General features: G+C 32.7%; 1 protein-coding gene across 3 annotated transcripts in view; it reads left to right on the forward strand.

Moving 5' to 3' along the window:
• sp3 (phosphatidylinositide phosphatase spermathreecae) overlaps window positions 1-27,774 on the forward strand; it is a 61,892-nt gene extending 34,118 nt beyond the window's left edge. The window contains exons 12-19 of one of the 3 annotated variants that reach the window (XR_013029293.1): window positions 3,115-3,185; window positions 3,609-3,854; window positions 4,460-4,531; window positions 10,439-10,512; window positions 14,946-15,101; window positions 15,298-15,677; window positions 21,669-23,535; window positions 23,735-27,774. Coding sequence is in view for 2 of the 3 variants with exons in the window: in XM_076506027.1 (XP_076362142.1) it covers window positions 3,115-3,185; window positions 3,609-3,854; window positions 4,460-4,531; window positions 10,439-10,512; window positions 14,946-15,101; window positions 15,298-15,677; window positions 21,669-22,655 (1,986 nt within the window). In the remaining variant the exon portion in view is untranslated. Of the gene's footprint in view, window positions 1-3,114; window positions 3,186-3,608; window positions 3,855-4,459; window positions 4,532-10,438; window positions 10,513-14,945; window positions 15,102-15,297; window positions 15,678-21,668 lie in introns of all 3 variants that reach the window. The other 2 variants (XM_076506027.1, XM_076506015.1) reach the window with 2 other exon arrangements.
• The last annotated feature ends 186 nt before the right edge of the window (window positions 27,775-27,960 follow it).

Genomic DNA, 27,960 nt, shown 5'->3' on the forward strand with positions numbered 1-27,960 from the left:
TGTGTTTTGAGTGTCACACTTTTCAGTATAAAGATAAATGCCATCACTGAACAACTCCCTCTCACTATTGCAAATGGGCTGTATGTCGACGACTTTCACATCTCATGTTAGTCGTCGAACATGAGATATATTGAGCGGCAACTACAAACTGCCCTTAATTGTGTACTGAAGTGGACTATGGCGAACGGCTTTAATTTCTCTCTCTCTAAAACCGTATGCATGCACTTTTGCCGTCAACGGGGTATCCACCCTGATCCTGAACTTCATATCGGTGAAGTTTTGCTGCCAGTGGTCCCAGAGACCAAGTTCTTGGGGCTTATCTTTGATCATAAGCTGACCTTTATACCACACTTAAAGCAGCTTCGGGTCAAATGCACAAGAGCACTGAACATCCTCCGTGTTCTTCTACCTCTCTTCTACCAGTTGGGGAGCAGATCGATGTTCAATGTTAAAGGTATATCGTGCTCTTATTCGATCAAAACTCAACTATGGATCAATGGTCTATGGCTCTGCCAGACCCTCGTCCTTAAAGATGCTGGACCCCATTCATCACCAAGGACTTTGACTCTGCACTGGGGCTTTCCGTACCTTTCCAGTTCAAATCTTATACGTTGAATCTCATGAACCTTCTCTGCACCTTCGCCGTTTGCAACTATCTTTACAATATACTTCGAAACTTCGTTCCTTAACAAAGCATCCCACTTGGAGAAGTGTTTTCCTTCCTCGGTGGGCCGTACTTTTTCAGAACAGACGATCTGTCATTGCTCCGTTTGGCCTTCGCATCCGGGCGCAATTGGATGAATTGGGTCTGTAATAAGCCATGATCTTTCTTTCAGTCATCTAAAAAAGGCAGATACTCCAGATTGGAAGTACCGTCTTTTATTTAATGAACATTTTTCCAACACTCTTTCAGTTCCCATTTATACAGATGGTTCCAAATCAGGTAATTCACTGGGCTCTGCTATGGTTTGCTGTGGTTCAGTAGTTGCGTGCAGAATCCCCTTCTACAGCTTCTGTGTTCACTGCTGAACTGTATGCCATATCTCTTACCCTGGATCATATTGCAGCTGAGCAATACTCCAACTGCACTATTTATACTGATTCGCTTAGTTCTATACTGGCCCTGGAATCGCTTCACATTGGTTCACACCCTGATATTCAAAACCGACTGGCCCATTTCTCATTAACAGCTACTTCTATCCAATTTTTCTGGATACCAGGCCATGTTGGTATTCACTGGAACGAGCTTGCAGACACGGCAGCTAAATCTATCTGCTCCGGCACTATCACCCCTGTGCCTATTCCATACATGGACTATGGTCTTGTCTTCAAGGCTCGGCTCCGTGCCAGCTGGCAGTCCACTTGGAGTGAGCAACGCGACAACAAGCTTTTTTAAATCAAACCCTATATTGGACTTTGGCCATCTAGCTTCCGTAAAGTTCGGAAGGAGGAAGTTGTTCTTACTAGACTACGTATTGGTCACAGTTTTTTAACTCATCGTTTTCTTTTATCTGGAACTGATGCACCAATGTGTAGTTTGTGTGACACTCAACTCACTGTCAGCCACGCTTTACTTTCTTGCCATGGTTACAATTCTCAACGATGGCAATATTTTAAACATCTTTTTTCCCAGGGTCTATCTGTAACATTGGACAGTGTTATTGGTGATAGTGACACTGTCCACCTTGATATTGTTTTTAATTTTTTAATGGCCATTAATCTTTTTAATCTCATTTAAGTGTTGCATATTTATTCATTACACCTTTTTAACTGTGGTTCCTTTTTTAGAGTTTTATTCTCCCTCGTTCAATTTGACATTGAAAAATGGCCAGAACATTAAATAACTCGACACCAGGACTGGAAAGGCCAACTTCAGGTGACTTAACGCTGCTGTTTGAACTATCCGTTTGAACAACTCGTTAGTCGTCCTGGCGAGTTGTTATTACACTTTTGATGCATGTCATTTCACACTTTTACTACTTTATTTTTTAGTACTGGCCATAGTGACACATAACCCAGAACCAGGACTGGAAAGACCAAGTTCAGATGACTAACAGTGGTTCTTATACTTACCTGTTAGTCTTCCTGGCAGGTTATGATCATTACCATTCTGCTACAGGTAGTCCTTTACAACTTTGTAGACTGGATGTCAACATTGGTTTTTATGCCATTTTCTGTTTTAATTGCTGTTTTGTTTTTACTTTCATTTACTTTTACAAATTTTACTCCATTTACTTGACTTTTATCTTTTTACTGGACATTTGGCAACTTATTATTACGATTTTGCTATGCGTCTTTTAAAACTTCTATTCTTTTACATTTTGATAATGGCTGCTATGACACATAACCCCGGAACCAGGACTGGAAAGGCCAACTTCAGGTGACTGACGGTGGTTCTTGAACTTACCTGTTAGTCTTCCTGGCGGGTTATGTTCATTACCATTTTGCTAGAGTAAGTACTTTACAACGTTGTAGACTAGGTGTCAACATTGGTTTTATACTTTTTTGTTTTACTTTCATTTCCTTTTATGTATTTTACTACATTTACTTTATTTTTACCTTTTTACCGGAGGTTTGGCGCAGATAGCCTAGCTGCTTTGTGCCATGAAACACTAAATCAATCAAATCAATCCTATTTGCATTAGAGAGTGAAAGCTAATTAATTAAATTGTTAAATATAATTAAAATTTATTCATTTATATTGTAAACTTATTTTACATACAAATCTATAGCTTTTAAGTTATTTAGTGGTATAATCTACTGGTATTTCTTTATATTTATTGATGATGTGTTTGTACATAAATATAGTTGTTATTAGATGAAAATAGTATCAATCCTCCATGTTTTCTTTAAAGACACTTGTTGCATTAAGTTTCACTGCTTTCCATTACATATAGCTAATTATATATTCTAGTTAACTGTTATGCTACTGACACATATTTAATGAAAGTTGTTAAATTAATTATCACATCTTAATACCCAATGCATACTATGCAAATATTTTTTTTATAAAGCTGTTTTTTAATTTTTAAATAAATATGCTCTAAAGTGCTGTTCACTAAAATATCTAAAAAAGCCAAAAAAAATTTTTGTTAATTATTTTTAATGTACTAGGGTGATTTTACAAGAACAGGGGAAAGACGATTTGCAGGAATGATGAAAGATGGCTATAATTCAGCTAGCAGGTCAGTCTCTTAATGCTAAACTGTGTGTGTGAGTTACATGAGTTCTTTGATATTTTAAAATATATAAAATGTTTGATATTTGGATTTTGGTAAATGTTGAACCAATGAAAGATGAATTAAAAATGATTGAGATAATCATTTCCATTTTGTTTTAGTTTTCAAAATCAGATTTGTAAAGTTATTTTTCTTAAGATTTTCAGCATAAATCAAGGTTGATATTATTTTTCACCTCACTCAACTATATTTTCTATTTTTTTACATCAAAATTATAAGTAAATTTTCAGTTGATTTCTTGTTAGAAAAAAATGGGATAATATTATTGTAACATTGAAATTGCGATAGTTATGAGGTCAGTAGAAATTTTCATGAAATATCCACACAAGATTTTAGATTGAGATATTTGATCATTTTATTATTTTTTAGGTACTATGTAAATAGGTTTAAAGATGCATATCGCCAGGTCACAATTGACTTAATGACAGGAAACCCTGTTAGCGATGACATCCTTTCTCTTAGTTCTGAACGAGAAGTTGAAGATGCAGAGTTGGAACAGACCGAACAAGAACAACATGAACGTGTCAAACAACTCATTGAAGATTGTAAAAAAATTCTCATTCCAGAAACTGAAGTGATTTTAGGAGGGTGGGCTTTGGTTGATGCTGATCCTACGTAAGTGTTTGTGTATCAGAAACAAAGGTTAAGTCTACTAATATTATGAAAATTCTAAATGTAATAAATATGATAGATATATTTTCAGGTAGTTTTTATGGTTTCATGTGTCATGTTTTATTCATTTGTAACTTTTGAATGTTATTTATATTTGCATTTAATTAAGATACACATGTAACAGTTTAGTATAGAAAATAACTGGAACTCATTGGGCTAAAACATTATCACATTCCTACCGTAGTTTATTTGCTTTCAAGATATTTTTACTGTGTAAACATTTGTGTAACTGATTACTGAATAAAGATGACCTCCCTATTTATTTGTGAATGCATTTATGTTTGTGTGTGTGTGTTTTAGATTATTCAAGTACTTCACATAATAAATATTTCTATTCACAGAAAAAAAAGCTTTAGTTACAACTCGTAAAACAAGAAAGCTCCGTGTATATACTACGTGTTCTATTTTATCTATTGCAAGCTGTAATCTATTTCATTTGTTAGATTTTTAAAGAATTTACTTCAATGTTCATATCTGTTTTCAAACGTAGCATATGGAAATACAATTATGTCACTATTATTTGTAATTTGTACATTTGCATTTTGTAGGAGTGGAGATCCAGACCAAGAAGATATGGATACAATACTTGTATTGACTAAGGAGTCCTACTTCGTGGCAGAGTAAGTCAAACATTATTTTCATTTCTAACAAATGTTCAGTGTTTGTGTACAGTAGACAGTTATATATATGGAATTTGAATAACTTATTGTAACATTGTAAAACATATTTGTTCAACTTCAACTTTTGTATCCTGACCTTCTGAGAATTATCAGCTTTTACTAATAACAGTTTGACAATACAAAATGTTATTCAAAAGAACTGCACATGTTCAAAGATTGTTAGAAAACATATATTTTTTATATTGCACACTTTTGAACTCTTTTTAATAGTACTAAAGTGTTATTTCATTATCTTTGTGGTGGTTTAAAATAGAGATATATAGTATTAAAAACCAAAACAGGTACATTTTTTGAAAATATTATTATAATTGTTATTATTACAAAATGTCCAAAATTTCGTAATGATAAGAGAAGTGCAACTTAGATTATTTTGTGAATAATTTCATAGCATGCAAGTTATTTTAATAACATGTTACTGTATTTTACATATATGGAGAATGCAACATAAATATAGTTACCTATAAATTAATAAGTTCTTTAGTAAATAGTTTCATGGTACATATGCTGTTCTCATAATATGATATTGTGTTTTACCAAGGTGGCACTTAATTTACTTTTTCAACATGGGCTTTGTCAGTTTGGTCAGATTTTATAAGCTTTTCCTCTTTATTTGGTTTCCTGGGTTGTTTGTTGTTGAAATTTATTGGGTAGAGATCCCTTGTTGGAGGAAATTTGTCTACCTGTGTAGCCCTCTGTGATTTACACAAGACTCCTTTTCTTCATTCCTTGATATTCAAGGGCTTCCAAGAGGTGTTGGAATCATGAAAGATTGTCACTTGTTGTTATTGGTTTATAGACCTCCTTTGGCTCCTGCTGGTAGTCAGGGTGTGATTGTGCTTTGTTCATCTGAGCTCCTGGCTTCTGTTCCTTGTTTTATAGATACTCATAATAGATTCTGTCCTTAGTTTCAAGATTCCTACAATTGGGCAAATTGTCCCAAATTGTTTGTGTCTACCCTAGCTGGGTGGAGTCTGTAGAAATGAGGTTACAATGGATGGACACATGGTAATCTTTCACCATGGTTTTCATGTCTTGTTTGATCTTTCCACTCACTTCTCCACTTTCATTATCCTCTCAACCTGTGGTATTCCCACCCCAAACTGATTAGTGGAGTGTAATTTTTGTTACAAGGTTATCAGTTATTGGCTAGGGTGGTAGTGAGAATTGATTCCACTTTTCCAGGATTTTATTCAAGTTTTATTTTTACTCAAGACAATGGGAAATAGAAGGACAATCATCAATCTTTCTTGTCTCAACCAATTCTTTGATTCTTACATGTTAATATTGGAGTCCTCTTCTCAATCTATGTTGGCATTTTTTTCACCACTTTTGTGGATGACCAAGTTCAATGTTGCTGATGCATATCTAGTGAATTCATCCTGCCATTGTTTGTTTCATGCAGTTCAGAGAACTGCCCTTTGGCCTACCATCTGCACCATATGTTTTCTGTAGGGATATATGAGATTTTTGACATATTTTTAAGCTGGGTTCAGCCATCTCCAATCTGGCTCTAGGTTGTTGAATGCACAGTCAAGCTCTTACTTACACTGGATGGGTCAATCTCTTTCTGGGAATGTGGATATCCCTCAAATCTCTGATTCCCTTGAGACAAGCACAGATGCAGTCTTTTAATAGGATACTGCATGACCAATGGATAGTAAATTCTGTTACATTGGTTCATCTAGTTTTTTTCATTGGAAGATGCATTTTAGATATCAGATGGTTATTGGATCAGTTCAACACTACTAACAACGTACTTGTACCTCTCCTCTGTCCTGCATTACATTTTTTCACAGATGCTCACTTCAGGAATTTCAGAGTATGTGAACAGCAGATTAACCTTTCCTCCACATCAGTAATTTAGAACTTCTTACTGTCCAACAGGTTATGGTTCAAGGTATAGATCTACAGCAGTGGAATTTCACTATGATTCTTTCCATCAATTCCACAGTGGTTTCTTAAATTTTCTTTTGTGGGAGCACACATTCTTTTACCTTTGTTTCTAAACTTTGGTTATTTCTCTGTGAAGGATTACCTCCATCATATCAGCCATTTTCATGTGGTGATGAATTTCATAGCAGATCATCTTTCTCAGCCCAGTTAATTTCCCTTAACCAAATGGATCCTTCATTGCTAGGTTTTTCAATAGATTTGTTTTCAGAATGGGTCTCCAGTGATTGACATATTTGCTACTCTTTGAAACACAACAGCGGGTTTTGTCTCCAGTTCCTCATCCTCAGGCTTTGGCAGTAGGTGCATTTATTCTAGATTCTAGATTGGATGGGACTGCAATACCTCTATTTCTTTCTCTCAGTTCTTCTGTTACTCAGATTCTGGCTATGATTCAATCCTCCACTTGAGAGCTGTTGGTAATCCTAGATTATTCAGTTAACTGTGGTTTGCTGTTCAACAGTAGCTTCAAGAGGGTCCACCTCTGAATCTTTCTTTGTCCATCTTTGTTGAGTCAGCCCTGATCAAACATTTTGCAACCCATCTTTCCCAAGCTCATCAGGGTTTAGCTTCTAAAGTTGCCTTCCACGTGTCTCATGAGAAGTTTGAACCCTTTTCACCCAAACATTCCAGCCATATTTTGTTTTTTGACTCAGTTCTAACTTCATTTTCTGTTATTTTATACAAGTAAGTTTTATCACCTGCTTTTTATGGTTTTAAACATCAGAAAGTTTTTAACTCTTCAATGCTATCTAGCCTTCTCCAATTCTTTAGAGTTTTTCCCAAATGGTTCTTTCAGTTACTTAACAGAGATATTAGGGTGGTGTTACATATTTTATCTTGATATCCATTTGAGCCTTTAGACTTGTGTACTCTTATGGGGTAGTTTTGTTGCTGCTGCCATGTGAATGTTGTGTGTTGGAGTTGTTTGCAATACATGTGCACAAACTCTTTATCACCCCTCATTGGTCCTGCTGTACCCTGATGGGTCCTTGCTTCTTGAGTCTTTGGCAGCCAGAGAAGGAGATAATTTTTTATCATCAGCTTGTTTATGAGCAGTTTTTCACCTCTACAACAGATTGAACACTGATTGTTTGTTATGTTCTGTCAGAGCCATCAGGCATTATATGAGTCACAATAACTCCTTTGAGATGATGGAACCCAACTATGTCTTTATTGGAATCCTTCAGTTTCCCAAAATTTTTCTCCAGTTACTTTGACAAAGTGGATTTGAAAAAATCTCTGTTGCCTCTTCTTGCCTTTCTTTACAGGCAAGGAAACTCCTGAAAGTCGAAACTTATCAACTTCATTACATTCTTATGCCATTTGCTTCCCATTTCAATTACCTGCTGGAGGACATCATACAGACTGGTATGTTGTCTTCTCCCAGTACTTTTCTCCAATATTCTTCACATGGTCTAACAGTTTCTTTTTTGCAGGGTTTTCAGCTACCATCTATGACTATTTTGACAATATCTGCTGGATTAGGAGACATGAGTATTTTTGTTCTGCTCTTTTCTCTTTACTTTCCCTTACTTTTTTATTTCACTGAATCCCACTCTGTGCAAGTGTCACCCAGATAGGTGTGCTTTTATCAATCTAATTTTACCCTAGCAACCAAATTATCTAGGCATCCTAATGGTTACAACAAACTCTATACAAATTGGATATTCCATAAGACTATATGTCTTTGAGTACATATGTACTCTTTGAGTACCATGAGTACAACTAAAGGGGATTCTGCCCATCCCTCCCAATCATTTGACTGAATAAATTGGGGTTAGTTTGCTTTTAAAAATTTAGAGATCTTGCTTTACCTATTGCATTGTTTCCAGAGAATTAATTGTTCTTCAGGAATTCCCAATGTACATTGTCCCAGATTCTGCTAATGGAGCTAGGTAGTCCTTACCACACCCAGTTTCCAGTCACTGGGGTGGTGGACAGAGGCTTTTCTTCCAGAGTGTTTTGAATGTGTTTCCTTCCATTTTTGGAGAAAAGTGCATAGTTGGAGACCCTCTTATCTGGGTCCCTGGATGTTTTTCCCAGATGTCGGTAGGAGAGGCACTAGCCTCCACAGGGCTGTACTCGTAATACTGGTTCAGATTTGAGGTGTGCATGACTTATTTTTAATCAGTGTCAATTTAGTATATTGTTTATGGAAGGAAGTCCACTAACACCTCATAATTCTGAATGAGGAATGGTCCCATCCTTGGTCCTTGATTGAGCACAATGTTTCATTTTTCTCCATAATTCCAGGGGCAAGTGGAATGCTTCTTGTTCACTCGGTTGGGAGTGAAAATGAATCTTCATAATTCCAGATTGGATTAGTTTTTTTTTCCTTTGGTTGAGTACAGCATACACAATCCTGCCATTTTGAGCCTGGAGTGTTGCCAGGTAATGAAGGAAGTTGATCTCCTTTGGTGTTGCTTACTTTTTTGTTGTGATTTGGGCAGTTTGAAATGCATCACTTTATGGCTACAGGTTGGTAACCAATCAAAGAAATTTGAGTTCTGCATGAAGATCATACCTTTGGTGTATGTAGTGTTGTTTCACCATTCTGGTACCACTCTTATCTTGGCACACTCCCATTTTATGCAAATGCTTTCTCTATGGATAATGTTCTCATTAGGTCCTCCACTTTCTGAATGTGGGATTCTGCTAGCTGTGTGTCAGTGGATGGTAAGTATGTTTTGGAAGTAAACATTTTCCTAAACTGAAGATGGATTTCCAATAATACCACTGCTGACAATCTCCTGCCTAACCTCCCTCACTAAGAACTAGTGTTACTAACTGTAATGATGTACTTCTTAAAAAAGTAATTACATCATCTGAGTGAGATGCTTTGATACAGTACCAGGATGGAGGGCACATTATATAGGTGGAGTGTCACAAAGCCAAAATTTGCCAAGAGTGTTTAAGTGGGGTATGAAAATGACTGGAGCAACCATGACCAATATTTAGATGGGCAAAGTAAAAGTCAAGGAATAGTTATGTGTCAGGAGAAGTAATATGTTCTCAATTTAAGAAAATGTTAGTTTTCATAAAAGTTAGCAAATTTGCACTTAAATATTGGCAGTGAATAATGACTATTCACCCATATGATTCTTGTAAAAGCCTGAGCTAGAAACTGCTAATCTGTTTGGCCTAACCAATATCTGCATCTGCTATTACCCTGTTGTAATTTGTCTGCTTTAAATTAACAATCTTTATCCAGTTGGCAAAAATTTTTAAAATGAAGTATATTTTATCTTGGATAAAACTGGAGTAAATTCTTTAGACTGCCAGTTCATGAGACTTTTTGCATGAATATATGCAAAATTGTGTTCAAATTTGAGCTATTTTTGTTGAATAACTACCCACATGTGGAATATCGTAATATCACATTTAATACTTAGTTGTAGATTTTAGAATTTTTTGGTGTACCAGATTTGGTGAAAAGCAATCAAAGTTGAGTTTGTTTTGTTATAAAATGTGTTTCTGGTGCTATTAGTGAGGAGAAATAAATATAGGAAGAAATTCAATCAGAGTTGGAAATGTTATATCTTGTGTTTCTTAATAGATTGCTTTGATATTTGGAATGTGAAGTTAAGAGTCCACTAGAACACTTCCTCTGAAAATGTTGGATAGTTTGGATTACAGCAGATAGTCCTTGAGAAAGTTTGCACAAAATTCAACAAATAAACAAACTTCTGGGAAAGTACTTGATAATAAGAACACCATGTTGTAAATCCTTATGTTCCATGCTTTATTGTGTGAAATTAATGTTTATTGTTGAGTGTGACTAGTTATCTTATATTAGAGAAATGGCACAAATATAATGAAGAAACTGACTAGATTATTAAATATCATAATGTTTTACTATAAATTATGGTGAAAACATTCCTTTTCTTTGTGCAGGTATGATGATGAAACTGACAGAATTACTAAGTACCAGAGGGTTTTGTTAGAAGATTTAGTTAAAATTGAATTAGGTAGGTTTTTTTGTTCGTTTTTTAAATTGCTTATATTATTCACTGTCTTAGAATTTTATCATAGAGAAACAAAATTGTGTATTAATTCATTTGTTTAAATGTAGGTAATTTGCCATCTTGAAATTTTATCATGAAGGGCTTAAAAAATAGTAATTGTTAGTTTTTAATTAACTGCTTTTTATATTTGGGGTGTATTTAATACAATACTGATTTTCATAAAATTTTGATGCAGCAAAATATATCGTTGAGTTTATATTAATTTCTAATGTTTGATGTGAAAAACAAATTGTCATTTCCAGGCTCTTCAACTTTGCTTCGAATTGCATGTGGTCTATGTAGCCTGACACATAACAGCTGTATCTTAATTTTGAACCTTTATTTTTTTCAAATACAGTTTTTATAACACACTAATAAATTAATTTTGTGAAGTGATTTATTAATGTGAATATGTAGATTATTTAAGTTTAGTAACATAATTGTTTTATATTTGTGATTTCATACTTAGATATGTATACATGAAATGAATATTTTCATCTTGTTCTTCTTGACATAATGTTTAGTGTCAAAACAAGGTTGAGTGGTAAGTACAAATTTATGAGGTTTTACTCATGATGGTAAGAAAATACTGTCTCAAATTACATTGGCAAATCATTTTCCTGTTTCATGATAGTAGTATTCCAGAGCTAAAGGAATACTATTTTACAGTATTATTGTACAGTTACTAATTATACTAATTACTTGGAAATGTTAAAAGTAATCTCAACAAGAAAATATTAATTTCATATCCACCTACCCATATATCAGTCATCTGATTTGATCACTTATCCTGTACGAGGGCTGTTCAAAAAATACGTGGACTGTTTGAATTGCGCAGCTCTAGTTGGTTCCAGGGGAATCCGCATGCTGTCGCTAGGTTTGCACAGATCAGCTGATTACGACGCCATTTCCCGATTGCAGATATCTTCATTTGTGTATTAGCTACGCGGTTTTAAGTGAAGTGCGATTTTTTTCGTTTGGCGGATTTCAGAATGAATGACCTGAAGGAGCAACGACTTGCTGTGAAATTTTGTGTTAAACTTGGAAAATCTGTGACTGAAACTTTTGCTATGCTTAACACGGCTTACGGTGATGTTGTTATGAAGCGTACGGCATGTTTCAAGTGGCATGAACATTTTAAGGATGGTCGACAGTTCATTGAAGATGATGAGCATCCTAGACGTCCTTCCACGTCAACTGACGACCCACATGTCGACAAAATCAACACCCTGGTGCAGGCAAATTGACGTCTGACTGTCAGGGAGCTTGCTGAAGAGTGTGGGATATCAGTTGGATCTTGTTACGAGATTTTGACCGAAAAATTAAAGATGCACCACGTTGCTGCGAAATTTGTGCTTCAGAACTCGTGAGTTTTTGGCCAAACACTCGATCGCTGTTCTTCCCCACTTCCCTACTCACCTGACCTTGCTCCTTGCAATTTTGTCTTGTTCCCCAAACTCAAAAGACCCTTGAAAGGAAGAAGATTTGTGACTATTCCTGAGATTAAGGTAAATGCGACGAAGGAGCTGGAGGACATTACAAAAGAAGCGTACCAGGACTGTTTCAACAAGTGGAAACACCGTTGGGATAAGTGTATGCGTTGGGGAGGAGAGTACTTTGAAGGGGTCCCAGACCTGTAACTTCTAAATAAAGTACATTTTGTTTTATGACGTCAGTCCGCGTATTTTTTTAACAGACCTCGTACACTCTTATTGATATGTAATCCATGAAAATTTTTGTTTTTCGAGAATTCATCTATAGGCTAATGTATTATTGAAACTACTATAGTAAAGACAAACAATATTTAATCTAATTGTTCTTAGAATGCCATACATAATTGGATTAGAAAACATTAACCAATATTTAACACTAAAACAATAAGTACATCATGAATGTCATAAAGCGCTAGGCACATTAATAATTGTTCTACTATTCATAACATCATTAGTTCTGCCATGGGTACTTAGTATTTTTTTATTTGTATCTGAAAAGGATGTAGTATGTACTAATTAACAGCTAGTTTGCATTAATGTATTTTAATGGAGATAGTTTTGAGTATATGATAAAACTAAAAATAGTTTGCATAAGTAGGGTATAAATCATGTAAGTAAAATTACAGCATACCACTCAAAATGGTTTATTTGTACAATATTATAATTTTTTAAATACCACATAACAAGGGAGGAAAACTGATGCTGCAAACAGGTAACGTTTGTATTTTGTATTTGCACAAACATGGTGCTGTGTATTTAAACCAATTAAAACAGTTAAATGACCTTCCCAGTCTACTTGCATATTAGGTTGGGTATGTAGAGTTCTGAATGAATCTGATGGCTATGTGATACACACACAGGCACACATTACTCTTTTAATTATACTCAACACAATTCATACCACTAATAGAATCAGTTGTCCCTTATGATCTGAACAGTATTTGGATTGACAAGATAAGACTATTTGATTTTTTAAACTACTAATATAGTTATATTCTCTTTTAATAACTTGCTTTCACATTCTTTTGACGTATTTCATAAGTAGCATGGTTATTTGTTACTGTTAGATTTCTAAAATATTCCCAAGCACCAGTTAAGCTTTAATTGTACTTTCTTTGACAGCTTATTGTTTCTAACCTTGTATATATATTTTTTAGATTTACAAATGTGAGGAATATCTTTATTAACTGTCATGATTAATAGGTTACGCAGTTACAGAAGTCTACTAATCTATGTTTTCATACATTATGACTATAGTTAACTGTTTAAATATTTCATGAAGGGGGGTATCCAAATTTTGTTGATGTCTATGGTGCATTGAATGGGTGTATTTTCAGTAACATGTATCCTGGAAGGCTTTTTGTCCCTCTTTATCTTCATTTTGATATTATTACTTTATTTTGTTTGATCAGTTCTCTGGCATATAGGACTACTGCAGATAAGTTAGTAACCCATTTGCAGCCAAGAAGCACCTTTCAAGTGTTGAGGATACACCTGTATAAGAAATTTTAAAAATTAAGTAAAAATAATAATTCTCATTCTTTTTTCAACAGTGTTTTAACTCAAAAATACTTTAGAATTTATGTAATTTTGTAAGATTTATTACTGTAACTTCCAGTAAAAATAAATGTTCCAGTTTTTATTTTTGCACATTTATTGATTCTTTTTATGGTTTTTCTGCCCTTATCACACTATAGGTTTATGTTTCCTAATAAGCCATCATCCCTTGAAAATATAGTTATTCAAGTTTTCTTCTGAATTAATTTTCCTTCTTATTTAATGGTTTTATTACTACAACTCTTCTTTACAACCCTTTTATTATGCCACAGAAAGTTGGGGAAAATTGCTAATGAATCCTATCTTTGAAAGCTTTGAACAACATTTAAATACAACTGGATAGAGTGCTATAAACTGATGTAAACAGTTTAGACCAAGTAAAAAGGTTTGTATAGTAATGTCTGGTTGCTTGATATTTTGGCTAGCTAAAGATCCTATAGGGGTGAACTAGATAATTTAATATAAATTACAGAAGACACATGAATAAACTACCAATCTGGGAATGTTAATATGGTTCCTTGTATGAGAAGACATGAGTAAATTCCATCGATCTCACAGCTCTACTACAATGATGTTATATGAAACCAAAAAATACAAGTAGTAAAATAGTGAAGAACCTAATGTGAGTTGTTTATTAACCAATTCTAAAGTTGTGGCTTTTGTAAAAAGACTTCCCCATTATATAGTTACAGTAACACTAATGAATGGTGTAATAAATTAAACTGTGTTTTGCCTTTTATTTTATTAGCATAGAAGTACACCGTTAAAAGTAATATTCACAGAACTAATACTAAACAACTCTTGAAGCTTTCTAGTCATAGCACATTTTATAGTATAAAATTTGAACAATATTAATTTTTGTTTCTTCAACAGAAGTTTATAATAACATTATGATGAATGGTCAGTGTTCATGTACATGTCATCATAATATATCCTAGTTTACACTGTGATAAAGGTTCTTTAAAAATATAAAGTTAATGTACTTCATAAATAATGTAGCCTCCAAATAATGTAGCACATGGTCTTAAAACAGCTAAAGCTTATACCAAATACTCATCATATTACCACTTTATATCAGCTCCTAAACAATAAAGTTTATAACCTGAAGAGAACCACAAAAGCATTTGTTTGGGGCCTTAACATATATATGGATTTATGAACTTTAATGGACTTAATAATTCAAAGAATAAAGTTGTCATTCATTAAGGGGTTTCAACAACTTGTAAGTTTATGTATCAGACAAGGCCCTTCAAAAACAATTGTTACTTAGTGCTCCATCTAATTTTGTGTTTTTTGTGGGCTTAGTTTAAAAATATTTATGAAATAGCTCTATTCTATCTTCTCCAGGCCCAGAACCATCCCTTTTTAAGTCAAAATATCAATGCATTCGGTTGCATTATCTAATCAATGGACAGTCTGGCTACTTTCACATGTTCCGGTCATCAAAGACTCGTTTCTTTAACAATGTTGCTGTTCCCATTAAAACTGAAGAAGACGCATTGGGTGAGTATATGATGACTTTATTTTCCATTTACTGATATTTCTTTTCAGGATATTTTTTGTGTATGGTATATAAATAAAAAAATTTTTTTTTCTTTTTTGTATCACTAGTGACCAGAAATACTGTAAATATTATTATGTAAATGTAACATGCAGTAAGTAATGAAAGTTTTTAGTGGCCATTTTATTTTTGTTTCAGAATCACTGAAGGCAATTTGTGAAACTTTCAAGGTTGCTCTGAGTGTTAAGATGCTGAATGTTCCGTCTTTTGAGGGAAGGTTAGAGAGAAGGAAGAGTAAGATGCCCCTGGCCCAAGGTGGGTCCACTGAATATCGTGGTGGTCGTCAGCATGGAGGGCTTAGCACATTCTATCGAGAACTTCCATCTTTTTCATCAATGCCACGTAACATTTCTGAAGGGCAGTTAATGTCTTTTGTAAATGTTGGTTCTCGAGCTCTGAGTAATGTGACCTCTCAGTTTGCCAAACTTAATCCTATTCGAAATGTGCGAGTGCTTGGGAAAAGGCCAGGGAATGGAAGTTCTGTTCAAGGTACTGGCCCAACTATCATTGATGCATTAGTAAGTACTTGTGTTTCAGTATATAAATTTTTAATCTAAACTTATCATTAGTTTGTAATTATGCTTAGTTATTTTCTGATATACTCTTACTTCAACTCATAAAAGCTGAAAAGGTTTAATGCTCAGTGCACCAGTCATTATACCTACAAATTCCATGCAACTTTTGAACATGTATATAGCATGTGATTACCCTAACATATCTATTTTTGCTGCTAATTCCTTCCGATGTTCCTACTTCATTGTTACTTCATCATTTAAATGTGTTTTTATGCATGTGACAACTGTTTACAATTGTACTTTGACATTTCAATAATTGTTTCTGCAGTTGTCTTTTGCTGAGTTTACCTTCAGTTTTTGTTTGCATTTGTTTATTGTTACTGAATTTTATGGTAACTTGGAATGACTTCATTAAATGATTCACTAAATGTAACTATTTCAGCATAAAGAAAAGGTAGGAAGTTCTTATTTTATAATCTTGCTTGTCAGTATCAGTAATTTGAATTTCTAATTCATAAGAAACTACTGACTGTGTTTGGACATCACAAATATATAATTTGAACCAAAGCTGCATTCAACATACCACAAAAATATTGATATTTAGGAATTTTGTTTTAAAATAATCAGTTTTAAATGAAGAAATTAACTGAAATTTGAATTATCTACAATGTGATACCAAATTTATTGGAAAATATTCATAAAATAGTAGACCAATGGAGTTTTGAATGTTAAGTCATCACAATTGATGATACTTTTTTTCACCCTGACCATAGGAAGAGGATTAACTCAGAAATACAGTTATCTATGTCTTCTTTGTTATACTATTTTACTTATGTGTTTGTGGTTTGGTTGCAACAGGCTTTGCTTTAACCCTTTTATCATATGGTATAAGGTTTGAGTAATTACTAATGAAGCACAGCTTTCATAATAAACATAGGCAACATTTAAACGTTACTGGGTGTAATGTGTTGTAAACTACTTACATCAGTGTAGAGTAAATAAAGTTGTTTTAGCAATATTTAACAGTTTTGTAGGAAACTAACTAGACAGAACTCCCGTAGGAATGAACAAAGGAATCTAATGGATAGTGTAGAAGACTTAAAAACACTATAATCTGTAAATTTTTTATGTACTTTCTTTAGACATTATTTCTATTCCTTAAAATGTTTTTTAAATTGTGTCTGTTTGAAAGTTACAGAAATTTTCTTCTGAGACAAAATATCAGGTAAGCTTAAACAGGTTTAGCAAGTGATAAATGTATGCTAAACACACAGACTTATCACAGTTATGTGCATCTGGCATAGAACAAGAGCTACTGAATTATTAAAAATGCAAATCAGTAAGTAGAAAGTGGTATGTCAAATAATGTTACCAAACAAGGTTGTGGTAACAATCCCAACACTGGTAAACAAGATCATGTGTTATATGAACTTGTTAAATAGGTTTTTGGATAGTGTATTTTATTATGTATGGATGTTGTGGTGGAGAATAGATACTTAAGATGATAAACTTGATTCTACAAGACACTGGAAAGTAATGAGAGACTGAAATAGGCCTTCTTCATCAGAACTCTTTATCCAACTCTGAACTATCTGCAAGACAATATTTCAGTCAAATATGGTCTCTTTTGCTCTTCAAAGTTCTTAGCAAACAACAATAAAATACATCCAATGAACCCAAGTACCACATTAATTCTGATTTCATGTCATTCGCACAATAGGTCTGTCATTTATAGCTGCCTTCTTTGTTTCAATTTAATAACTTTAAGTGTAAGAAATTTAAAATTATGGAGAGAAAAATTATTAGTGAAATATAAGGCACTCAAATATATGAAGGTGTGTGTTCATGAAGAGGAGTATAAACCTGTTGGTCAAACCCAAGAATCATGGTGTAAACCCTTTGTTGGATGGCATAAATATTTTGTAATTGTGTTTAACCCCTTAGCAGCATAACATTGCTCTTATTAAAGAGAATGTTGCAGGTGCTTTGAAGATCTTAGGGGTCATTCCATGTCAGATCATCCAGATTTTGGAAAATTTTCCAGGTGACCCCTCAGAATGCCTTGAAAAATTCACATGTGCTCATCTACCCATATAATGAAAAATTGCCAAAGATTATATCAATATCTCTAATAGTTTCTGATTTACAGCCTTATAAAATTTAATTAAGTTTTATTTGTTTTTGGCAAATTCATTTTCGGGAAACTTGGGTTGCTTAAAGCTGCAAGAGTAATGGTGGTAGAAGGCTGAAATTTGCTACACTGACTGAATTATTCTCACAGCATTCAAAAATGGTCTCAAACCAAGGTCTCTAAGGATTTTTATAGTGAGGCTGTAAAATCACCTGAAAACCCAAAATCCTAAAAACATTGGTTTATATAATAAATCATAGCTCTAAGACTTAATATGATACAAAGCTGAATTTTTTTTTTCAAATTTCCTGTAACACATAAGTTGATAAATCAGCAATTGTTGTTGCTTTCTCTCTTAACATTGTAGACTAGGTGTCAACATTGATTTTATGCTTTTTCTGTTTATCAATGCTGTTTTGTTTTACCTTCATTTCCTTTTTTTTTTCTACATTTAATTTATTTTTACCTTCTTACCGGACGTTTTGAGCAGGTAGCCTAGCTGCTTTGTGCCATAAAACACTAAATCAACCAACCAATCTTTCCTGTCAATCAGGAATCAGTCCTACAGAATTGTTTAAAGTTTGATCTACTTGAGTGCTTTGAAAAATGCAAAACTGTGGCAGGTATTAGGTCACATCATAGCTTTATTCCCCACTCTACCAACAAATTGTATATGAGGAGGCTATCAGGTGATGATGTGTACACAGTTGTAACTGTTGGTAGTAGCAGTGAAAGTGATGCTGCAGCAGCTCAAATAGGGTCTAATGATAGCAGTGACAATTATCAGCCAGGGAAATATGTGGCATGCATATACGATCATGAATGGCATGTGGGAAACATAAAATATAGATCAGATGGACATTCCGATGTGTTAGTGTCATTTATGAAGAAATCAAGAAACGAACTGTTCTCATGGCCTGCAAGGTCACTTAAAGATGAAAGCTGGATTCCTTTCCAACATATTCTTTGTCTGATAAGTGCACCTACCATGCAAGGCAGTATGATTATTGCAGTTTGGTGTGACTATAATCTTTCTGAGTTGTCTCCTGTTGTTGTACTGTGCTTTTTGTGTCTGATTTACCTTTGTATTTATTATATTATGAATCTTAAACTCAGCCATATCTGCATAACTGTAATACATACACAATATATTTGCATTGCCATGTGATCTAAGTAGTTATGCCAATAAAACTGTTCAGAAATAAATTAATTCTTTGTTGTTTCTTACAGCTTCATTATTTAACATTGTGAAAGGCTGGTGAGAATATATCAGTGGGATTTATAAAATTCTGACAGGTATTTTTCAAAATTGTATGGATATATTTGCACACAGTAACACACCTGAACTGAATTTTTTTAAAATAAAAAAACGTATGGTCAGAGGATACTTTAAAAAATTATAACTTAAAAAGTAGGTTGAACAGCATCCTGATTTTTTTTGTAGATCATATTCAGAGATGTAAGAGAATATATGGTAAAAATCTGAAAAGGCTGAATAACTGGTGACATGGTCAAACTGTGGCCTGAAGTAGGGCTATTTATTGCTAAATCGTAAAAAGTTACATGCAGCTACATTCTGTTTACAGGAGATCTAACAGACTTTTAATTACAATAATTGCTGATTTATCAACTGATATGCTATAGGAAATTTGAAAAACAAATCCAGCTTTGTATTATATTAAGTCTTAGAGCTATGGCTTATTAAATATACCAATGTTTTTATGATTTTTGGGTTTTCAGGTGATTTTACAGCCTCACTATGCAAATCCTAAGAGTTATAAACTTGGTTTGTGATCATTTTTGAATTCTGTGGGATTAATTCAGTCAATGTAGCAAATGTCAGACTTCTACCACCATTACTCTTGCAGCTTTAAGCAGCCAAAGTTGCCTGAAAATGAATTTGCCAAAAAATAAAAAAAAATTAAATTTTACAGTGCTGTAAATCAGAAACTATTAGAGATATTGATCTAATCTTTGGCAGTTTTTCATTATATTGGTAGATGAGCACATGTGAAATTTTTCAAGAAATTCTGTGGGGTCACCTGCAGATTTGACCTGGAATGACCCTTAGTTAATGGTTATTTATAAGCATCCAGAGAGGTATGCCTGAGATTTCATGTAGGATGTTAACTAAAATATATTCTTAGAAGAGGATTAAAACTTTTATAATACTTGTCATCATACTAGGAAATTTCTTGACCCTCTAATGACATATAGACCACTTTTGTGCCAAATAAATCAATACTAATAAGGATTTATTGAATGTTTATTTTTCTTGTTGCACTATAGTAAAGACTTTAAGTTAATGAGATGAAAAGATGAGCAAGTTTCAGTTTTATGAAGACTAAAATAATGTTCATAATCCACTGATTTAACCAAAAGCAGGAATTTTTATTTAAATTTATTTTTTGGCAAGATAAAATGTCTCATAGATGAGCACTATAAATTTTGAGAAGTTTCAATGTCTGCAAGAACTTTTCAGGAAAGAATTGTAAGGGGAAGAAAAGTTTAGAAAGAAATTTGGAGAAAATGTGAGGTGAATAAATATTAATAACTTGTGTTCTTGTACAGATTAATCTTAAAATTGCAATTAAGTGGAATAAACATTTGTTTTACACAAAATCTTCTGTTGCATTTTCAGTGACTCATAAGATTTATCTGTAGCAATAACACAGGACTGTTTAGCAAGAGATGAATCAAATGTATCATTAGTAAAGTATGCACTTTCTGTTTTACTTCTCAGGAGCATATTTCATTTTTTATGTTACATGTAGCATTAAGAAAAATATTTCGGAAAAATGTCATTCCTGTAATTAATAAATAATTTGTTTTTAAAAGAAGAAAGTCTATGGTTAAGTACTTTTGTTTGAAATGTTCAAAACACAAAATGTTCCATGGGTACTTGGGCTTTCACTTTCTGAAGTGATGATCGGACAATTTTTCAAAAATAAATCTTTTTGCAAAAGAAAAGCAAAGAAAAAACAGTCATGTACAGCAACTGAAATAAAAAAACAAACAAAAACATACATTATCTTTTTTTTTCTTATATGATTCTAACAGACATTTTAAATACATTTGAGAACATAAAATAGTTTTTGTTTTTTTTCAGCATACACTGTGGCTCAGTCAAGAACAATATTTTGACAGAATTGTGAGAGTAGTTTATAGACTTATAAAACTAATAGATGATAGTTAAGATAAATAAAAGAAAATGTTAAAAAGAGGAAATTTTAGCTTCTACAGTGTTTTGAAAATTAAGTAGCATCAACTAATTTACTATTTTCTGTTGATTTTAATATTATATCAGTGTACTACTTCTCAGAAGCTTTATGAGCAACTTTGTTATTAAGTCAAGTTTTTAAAAAATTGAAAATTAAAACAGTAATGATTTGAATATTATTACATAGGTGTTTCCAGAAATTAGCTGACAGAATTTTAATTTGAGCCATATAACCCCAGTTTCATATCTGAATTATAATCATTTTTCTTTTTCATATGTAATTTGCTGCTTGTAAGTAATAACATAATCGCAGCAATTATTTTTACTAGCAACTGCTATTTAGAAACATCATTCTTCCTTAAAGTTGTAACCCATATGAAATGTACCTCTTTAGTTTTTTTTCTTCCTGCACATTTAGTTTTTAATAGCTGTTTAAGTAAAAAAATGAATAAAATAAATAATCATCATACGTCTTTTTACACAATGCTTTATGACTTTTAGTGTGTAACTGTGTACACTACATAAAGCTGTTTGATTAGAAACAGGTTTTAACAATTTAAGTAGAGTGTATTGAAGCCTAACATTATCATATCAGGTTGAAGTATAATCAGTTTCATAAATTTATCTGTACTCTTGTCTCCAGCAAAGACAATGGCAACGGCCCGTATTTCAGATGGATAGTTCAGAAGATGACTCTGAAGAGGATTCTCTGAGGCGTCAGAAGAAACAGAGTACTACCAGTCTTGGTACGTATGTCAGTTCTGACTTCTCAGAATGCAGTGATCTGGAAGAACAGGATCTTTTAGCATCCGAAAGCTTGGACCAAGAGATTGAGAAACAACGTCAAGACTCTTTGTTGAAAAGCTGTGGTATTTTGGCTACAAGCCCCACTTTGAAAACAGAAAGTATCCAACCATCTAAGTTGCAATTCATAGAAGACCACTTTAGTTCAATGGAACATCATTGCAATGTTGATGTGGATGATTTTGTATTGGATGCGATGAGAAAGGCTTCCTTGCGACACCTTTACAGGAAGGAGTCAAAAAGTTCATCATTTATTCAAGATAGTCAAGAATACTCTTCCTCTTGTCAGTCATTGAGCTCTGTTACACCACAAATTCAGATAAGTGAAGACATAAGTAAGTCCCTACCTTCAGTTCAGCAAGATCTCTCTGTATATAAGATGCCAAATGAAGTGGCCAGCAAGTCATTATCTTCAGTTCAGCCAGATATTCCTCTGTGTAGGATGTTGTCAAAGTCTTCTGATGTGATTGACAACAAAATAACCAATATAGCTTCATCAACTAATGAAGTATCCCATCTGTTACTCCAGCCAGATATTTCCCAAAATGAGAATACTTCTAAGATAAAGCCTTCACAGAGTGAAAGTGCCATCCAGGACTTTTCTCTTCCACCCCTCAACCTGCAGAACCCCCTTTCATCACCAATATTTGTGAAGAAGGATCTAGTTGTTTCACCACTATCCCGTATTGCCAAGGGTGTCCAAAGCCTAAGCATCAGCTTAAGGAGTGGCACTCGTGGACCTCAGAAAGGATGTTTGGACATTGAAGCTTATGAGAAATTGAAAGAAAGAAAGAAAATGAGCCAGACTCGCATCCTTGAATTGTGATGAATGAGTCAAGGAACTTGAATAAAGGTTTTGAAGTTTATCAACTTTTACTGCATATTAGTAGGTTTTTTGTTAAATATATTTATTTCATTTGCTTGTATAATTACATGTAGGTAGTTGACCACCTAGTCATTCTGTGTGGATCAGCTTCAATTGATAAGTAGGATGATAAATTAGAGAAATCACATTGACACATTCCAGATAAAGTGTACATTTTTTATTTGTTTTTAACACTGTTAGTGACTTTTCACTATTCAGTTTAAAAATTATTTTTTTAAGCTTCTTAAAGAAATAATATTCTTGTAGTCAGTATATTTAGTATCATTTTTATTTTGTTTTTAGATGAATGAATGTTTTAACATATTTGTCTTGTTACTATTGCTAATTTATTTCATTTTTTTTTGTTCAAAAGATCATTGTTTACTTTTTTTGCAGAATCATTCCTATGCACTTGTGGCCTCTAATAATCATAACCTTTCTTGGCATTAAGAAGTAAAATGTCTTAATCTACTTTCATTTTCTAAAACATCTCTCTGTCTAGCAAACCTTTCCAGACTGTTCTCACACCCTTCTTTGATGTCTAAGATAACACTGCTGATGAAAGTTTATATGTTAACAGAGTTATGAGCACCAAATGTAATTTCTTGTGCATTCTATAGGTTTAAAGTACAGTATGTATTAAAATGAACTAATTAAAAAATAACATTTAGCAGTGTAGTGTTTACAATATAAATTATCTGTTTTTCATATTTGAAGACTTACAAGAGAAAAAGTTTAAAACCAGTGATTGAAGGCACTTAAATAGAAAATAGAGACATAGCCTTCAGCAATTCAACCTTATTTAATTCATTGTTTCAATGCAACTAACAGAATTTATAAGGTTTGTAGTTTTTTATCGTTATTATTATTAACAATAATCTATTTTTTCTTTTCATAAATATCTCCATTTTTAATTTTGTATTTTTTTAGTTCATGTATCTTTTTCATTATTATTGAGAATAATTTATTTTAATTATGTATAATTTGATGACTTTCTAAATTTCTGTGTGTTTGGAAAGTTAACATTTCTTTATTTTCAGTAAAGGAAAAGTATGCAAGACCACACACTACATACATTATCTCTTCAATATGATGTTAAGTGACTATATTGCTCCCATTGGTAGTGATGTGCAATGTATTTAATTAAGACTGTGTTGACTAGAAACGTTTTTTGTACAATGTGTTTTGAAAGAAACTTCTGTGGAGTTTTGTTATTTCATTATGCTCTGTAAAAGTTTTATATTACAAGTTTTCATAACATTGTAGCAATAGTCAGTGTTATGTTAGAAATTGAGGTATTATTTGTGCTGTAATTTCAAAAATAAATACTTGCAGATATTGTAACATGCAGGCTTTAGCTTTACTGTACAACTTCTTTCTGCAGAGCCTTTTTTACTTATTATGGTAAGGCATGCCTTCGTCAGTAAGCTGTAACACAGATGGAAGGCTGGATAAATCTGATACAGAAATGGAAGATAGTTATTCTAAACAATCAGAAAATGAAGAATCATTAACTTTAAATATCAATGTTTTGGGAGTTTTCTTAGTTATTAGGGCCCTTGTTTAAAAATTCAAAGGGATAAATTATGGACATTTATATCTTTAAACTTTCCCTCAAAACAGAAGAAGATTTGATTGGTTACTTTCAAATTGAAAGAGATTTTATTAGATAACTAAAACACATCTGAAGAAAAGCAAGATATTTTATGACAAGTATTAGTGGACTATAAACAGAGCCACCCATAGACAAAATTATAACATGGGCAAAGTTTATATTTGGTGTCTCAATAAAGTTTACAAGAACTGATGATTGCAGTGTTGATTTTGGCACCCCTTGGAGTAACTGCCCTCTGTGGTCCAGTATGTTACCTACCATAAGTGCTAGCCATGGATATAAATAGGTGTAACTGTTTGTTGAGTATGCAACTTTTCAGGTGATGATATGAAAGGTATGTTAATAAGAGAAAGACAAAAGAGACATATAACTGTGCATAACTTGTAGTTAAAAGCCAGGTTACAGACATCAATGAAAAAATAAAAGGTAACACAACAGAACTTTATAAAAACTACATATGAATAAAATCATACCTATATATCAATATGTATGGTAATATTAGGTAAAAGTGATGTCCATGTGAGATTAACTTCTGACAAAGTAAGAAAATGGTTTTGAAATCAGTCTTTATTAAAGTTTACAAAAGTACTTAAACTTTGTCATTTTTTTGGACTTTTGAAATAAATGATTGATGATACACTATTTTTTCTCAAAATTTTGACAGTTTTTTTAAACTTGTATAATTGAAAATCATTTGTGATATTACTATTATAATTATTTAATTGACTTTTTAAAATTCCATACCTTTGAATTCCTAACATTTTGAAGTTATAGAATTAGGTACATGTTAAAACATAATTTGATAATTATAATTATAGCTATTTATATTGAAAGTCATGCATTTAGAAATATACTAGCATTTCTGTGAAATATTATTTTTTGTTTTAAGCTATGAGTAACAAACTAACATTTATCTCTTCTTTTAGTAATACAGTAGTTACAAGTAGCTGTTTTGCACAATTTTATTACAGTAAATTTTGTTACTTGTTGCAGTTTTTTTTATTTTAACAAGTGCAATTCTTGGAGAAAAGGAATTTTGTTCAAATTCTTTTGGACTTTGTTTCATTGATAAATGTATATATTATTCTCTTAGTCATAAAGTGTCAGTAAAATTAAACCTTGTGCTAAGAACTTATTCTTAAAAGTTGACAAAACCTTAATTTTTTGCTTCTTGTAGATTCAGATTAATCCCTCCTTTGAATTTCTATTTTATTTTAACCTGAACATAAATTAGATCCTGTTCTCCAAGGAGCATTCAGCAATACTTTGGTTTAGTAATGCAAACACAAATGTTATAGTTGTGAATAACTCATTAATCATTGTCATCTGGACATCCTTGCTTTTGCTAGAATCAAAAGTTCAGAATTATTGTGACATCCAACTAAATAACTCTTAGTAAAGGCATTAGCATATTCCAAGAGCAAAATTAAAACTTTGATGTATATTAAGAGCATATGTAGAGAAGAAGCTATGTGAACTTTTAAAATATAGAAACATATTTAGGCATTTTGTTATCCTCACAACAAATGTATTACCTTAAATATGTTGGATATCTTAATTCAGTATACTGAGCATTAGGTCTATGAGAAAAGTACTTTAAAAATTGTACTTTTTTACCCTTTTAAATATTTGACCAAAATTGTATGGGAATAATTCTTCATTTGCAGCTTGTGTAAAACTGCCTACCACCCCATGCACAAAGATTGGAGAATTTTTACAGCAGGCCATTCAAAATGTTGTTGCAAAATGCTTGAATCATATTATTTCAACTGTAGTTGCCTCTGCAAGCATCATACGATGTTAACTGCTGTTGAATGGTTACGATGTTAGACTATTTTTCATATTGCTGTTTTTTTCTAATGCAAAAATCATCAAAGTAGTTTTTATATAATTCATTATAACAATTAAAACTGATGCGAGATAATTTATGATGCACAATAAGATATCATCTTTAAGTATTCAATATACACATGAAGTGTTAATTTCCATGAGTTTATACCATACCTAGCTGTCATAGTTTCATTTATAGTATATTCCAAGTGGTTTAGCTACTGAAATTAATTGCAAATTACTTATTGTACTTATGATTGTAGACATTTAAATAATACAAATGTCTAAAAGAAGTTTTTATTGAAATGTAATCTTTTGATAACACTGAAAAGTTTTATCAGAATGTATAAATCTTCTTTTTAATTATTTTATCTTCTTAAAGTCACTGAAGAGATAAAAAATAACTTAGTCAGATTTTGATGCAAAATTAATATATTACCCATAAAAATATTGTTAAAAATTTATCATAAAAGGGTTTAACTTTTAGCTCCTCTTTAGAAACTTGAGCAAATAGAACTTCAAGGACAAAAACACAATTTATTTTCTATCTAAGGCATGGTATATGGCATAGAAATATATACCCATTCAGAATGCACAATATTATTTTCGACCAACTTAACTGGACATACTGGTTAACTTTAGAGCACCTTCACTTAACCTAATGATTTGTTGTAAAGGATATTCATAATGTTTGGTATTAGGTCATCTTTACACTGGTTGATATTATAGCACTTTTACCAGATACATTAAGTACCATAATTTGTATGAGATGGTTCTAAAGTACCATTTGTAGATATATGGGTTGACCCCTGGAGAATCTTCATTGAATATGTTTGTTAATTCTAGAATATTTTCATTAGGCATACTGGTTTGTTTTATTGCGGATCAGAAGCGTTGTTCACATGGCAGCTCAAATACACTATGGTTAAATTTAAAAGACATTCAACGTGTTGAAGATCATCAAGGAGTAACCAAAATGAATACCACATACGCATCCCTCAAAGTTCACAAGTCAAATGCTAAGCATTGTACAAGTGAATAGAAATGAGCTGATATGTATATATATATATGTGTATAATAGTGAAAATTAATACATTTTGATAAAGTTAAGTAAACAAAATCACAAGGAAGAACTGCATTAAAAACAGCAAATCCAAAATTCTGACTAATTATATTAGTTTGTTATAATTTAAAAAACAAGCTGAAACAAAAATGAAGTAAACAAAAACACTGCACTAATTGAAAAGATCCTAAGGTACAAGCTATAATGTGGGATTATGAAATGTACCCTAGGTTTTGGAGGTGACTGAAGAAGTAGGACCCACATTGCTGTGGGGATACATCATCTATCAGTCTTAACCTCCATTTGCCAGTATCACATAAAAAATAAAAGAGTAACAATAAATATAGAAATTACATGAGCGAGATGTGGGTGCTCAAGCCCATAATGTCCCACATCTATATCACCCTTCACTGCCTGTGAACAATTGTGGAAAGGTGATTGCTCTCCAAAGGAAAAAAGAAAAATTAATTGAAATAAGTATAAGAAAATAAGCTACTACCATTTGAAAACATACCTCTTGAAGTTAGCATTCCAGCCCCCAATATGGTAGAAAGGCACTGATTGATAGCACAGTAGATGAATTATACTAGTATAAATCACCCCATCCAATTATCTAAATAAGCTAGTATAGCTTCCAATCACCACATATTTTATTAAGTCTACTTTCTATATCATGCTCTAAACAAGCCTTTTTACATGGCTAGGTGTACATCTGCATAAAGTGGTGCCAAGTTGTTATTAATAATTAAAAAGTTATT

Source organism: Tachypleus tridentatus, chromosome 1 (genome assembly GCF_004210375.1).
Source record: "Tachypleus tridentatus isolate NWPU-2018 chromosome 1, ASM421037v1, whole genome shotgun sequence".
NCBI classification, from domain to species: domain Eukaryota; kingdom Metazoa; phylum Arthropoda; class Merostomata; order Xiphosura; family Limulidae; genus Tachypleus; species Tachypleus tridentatus.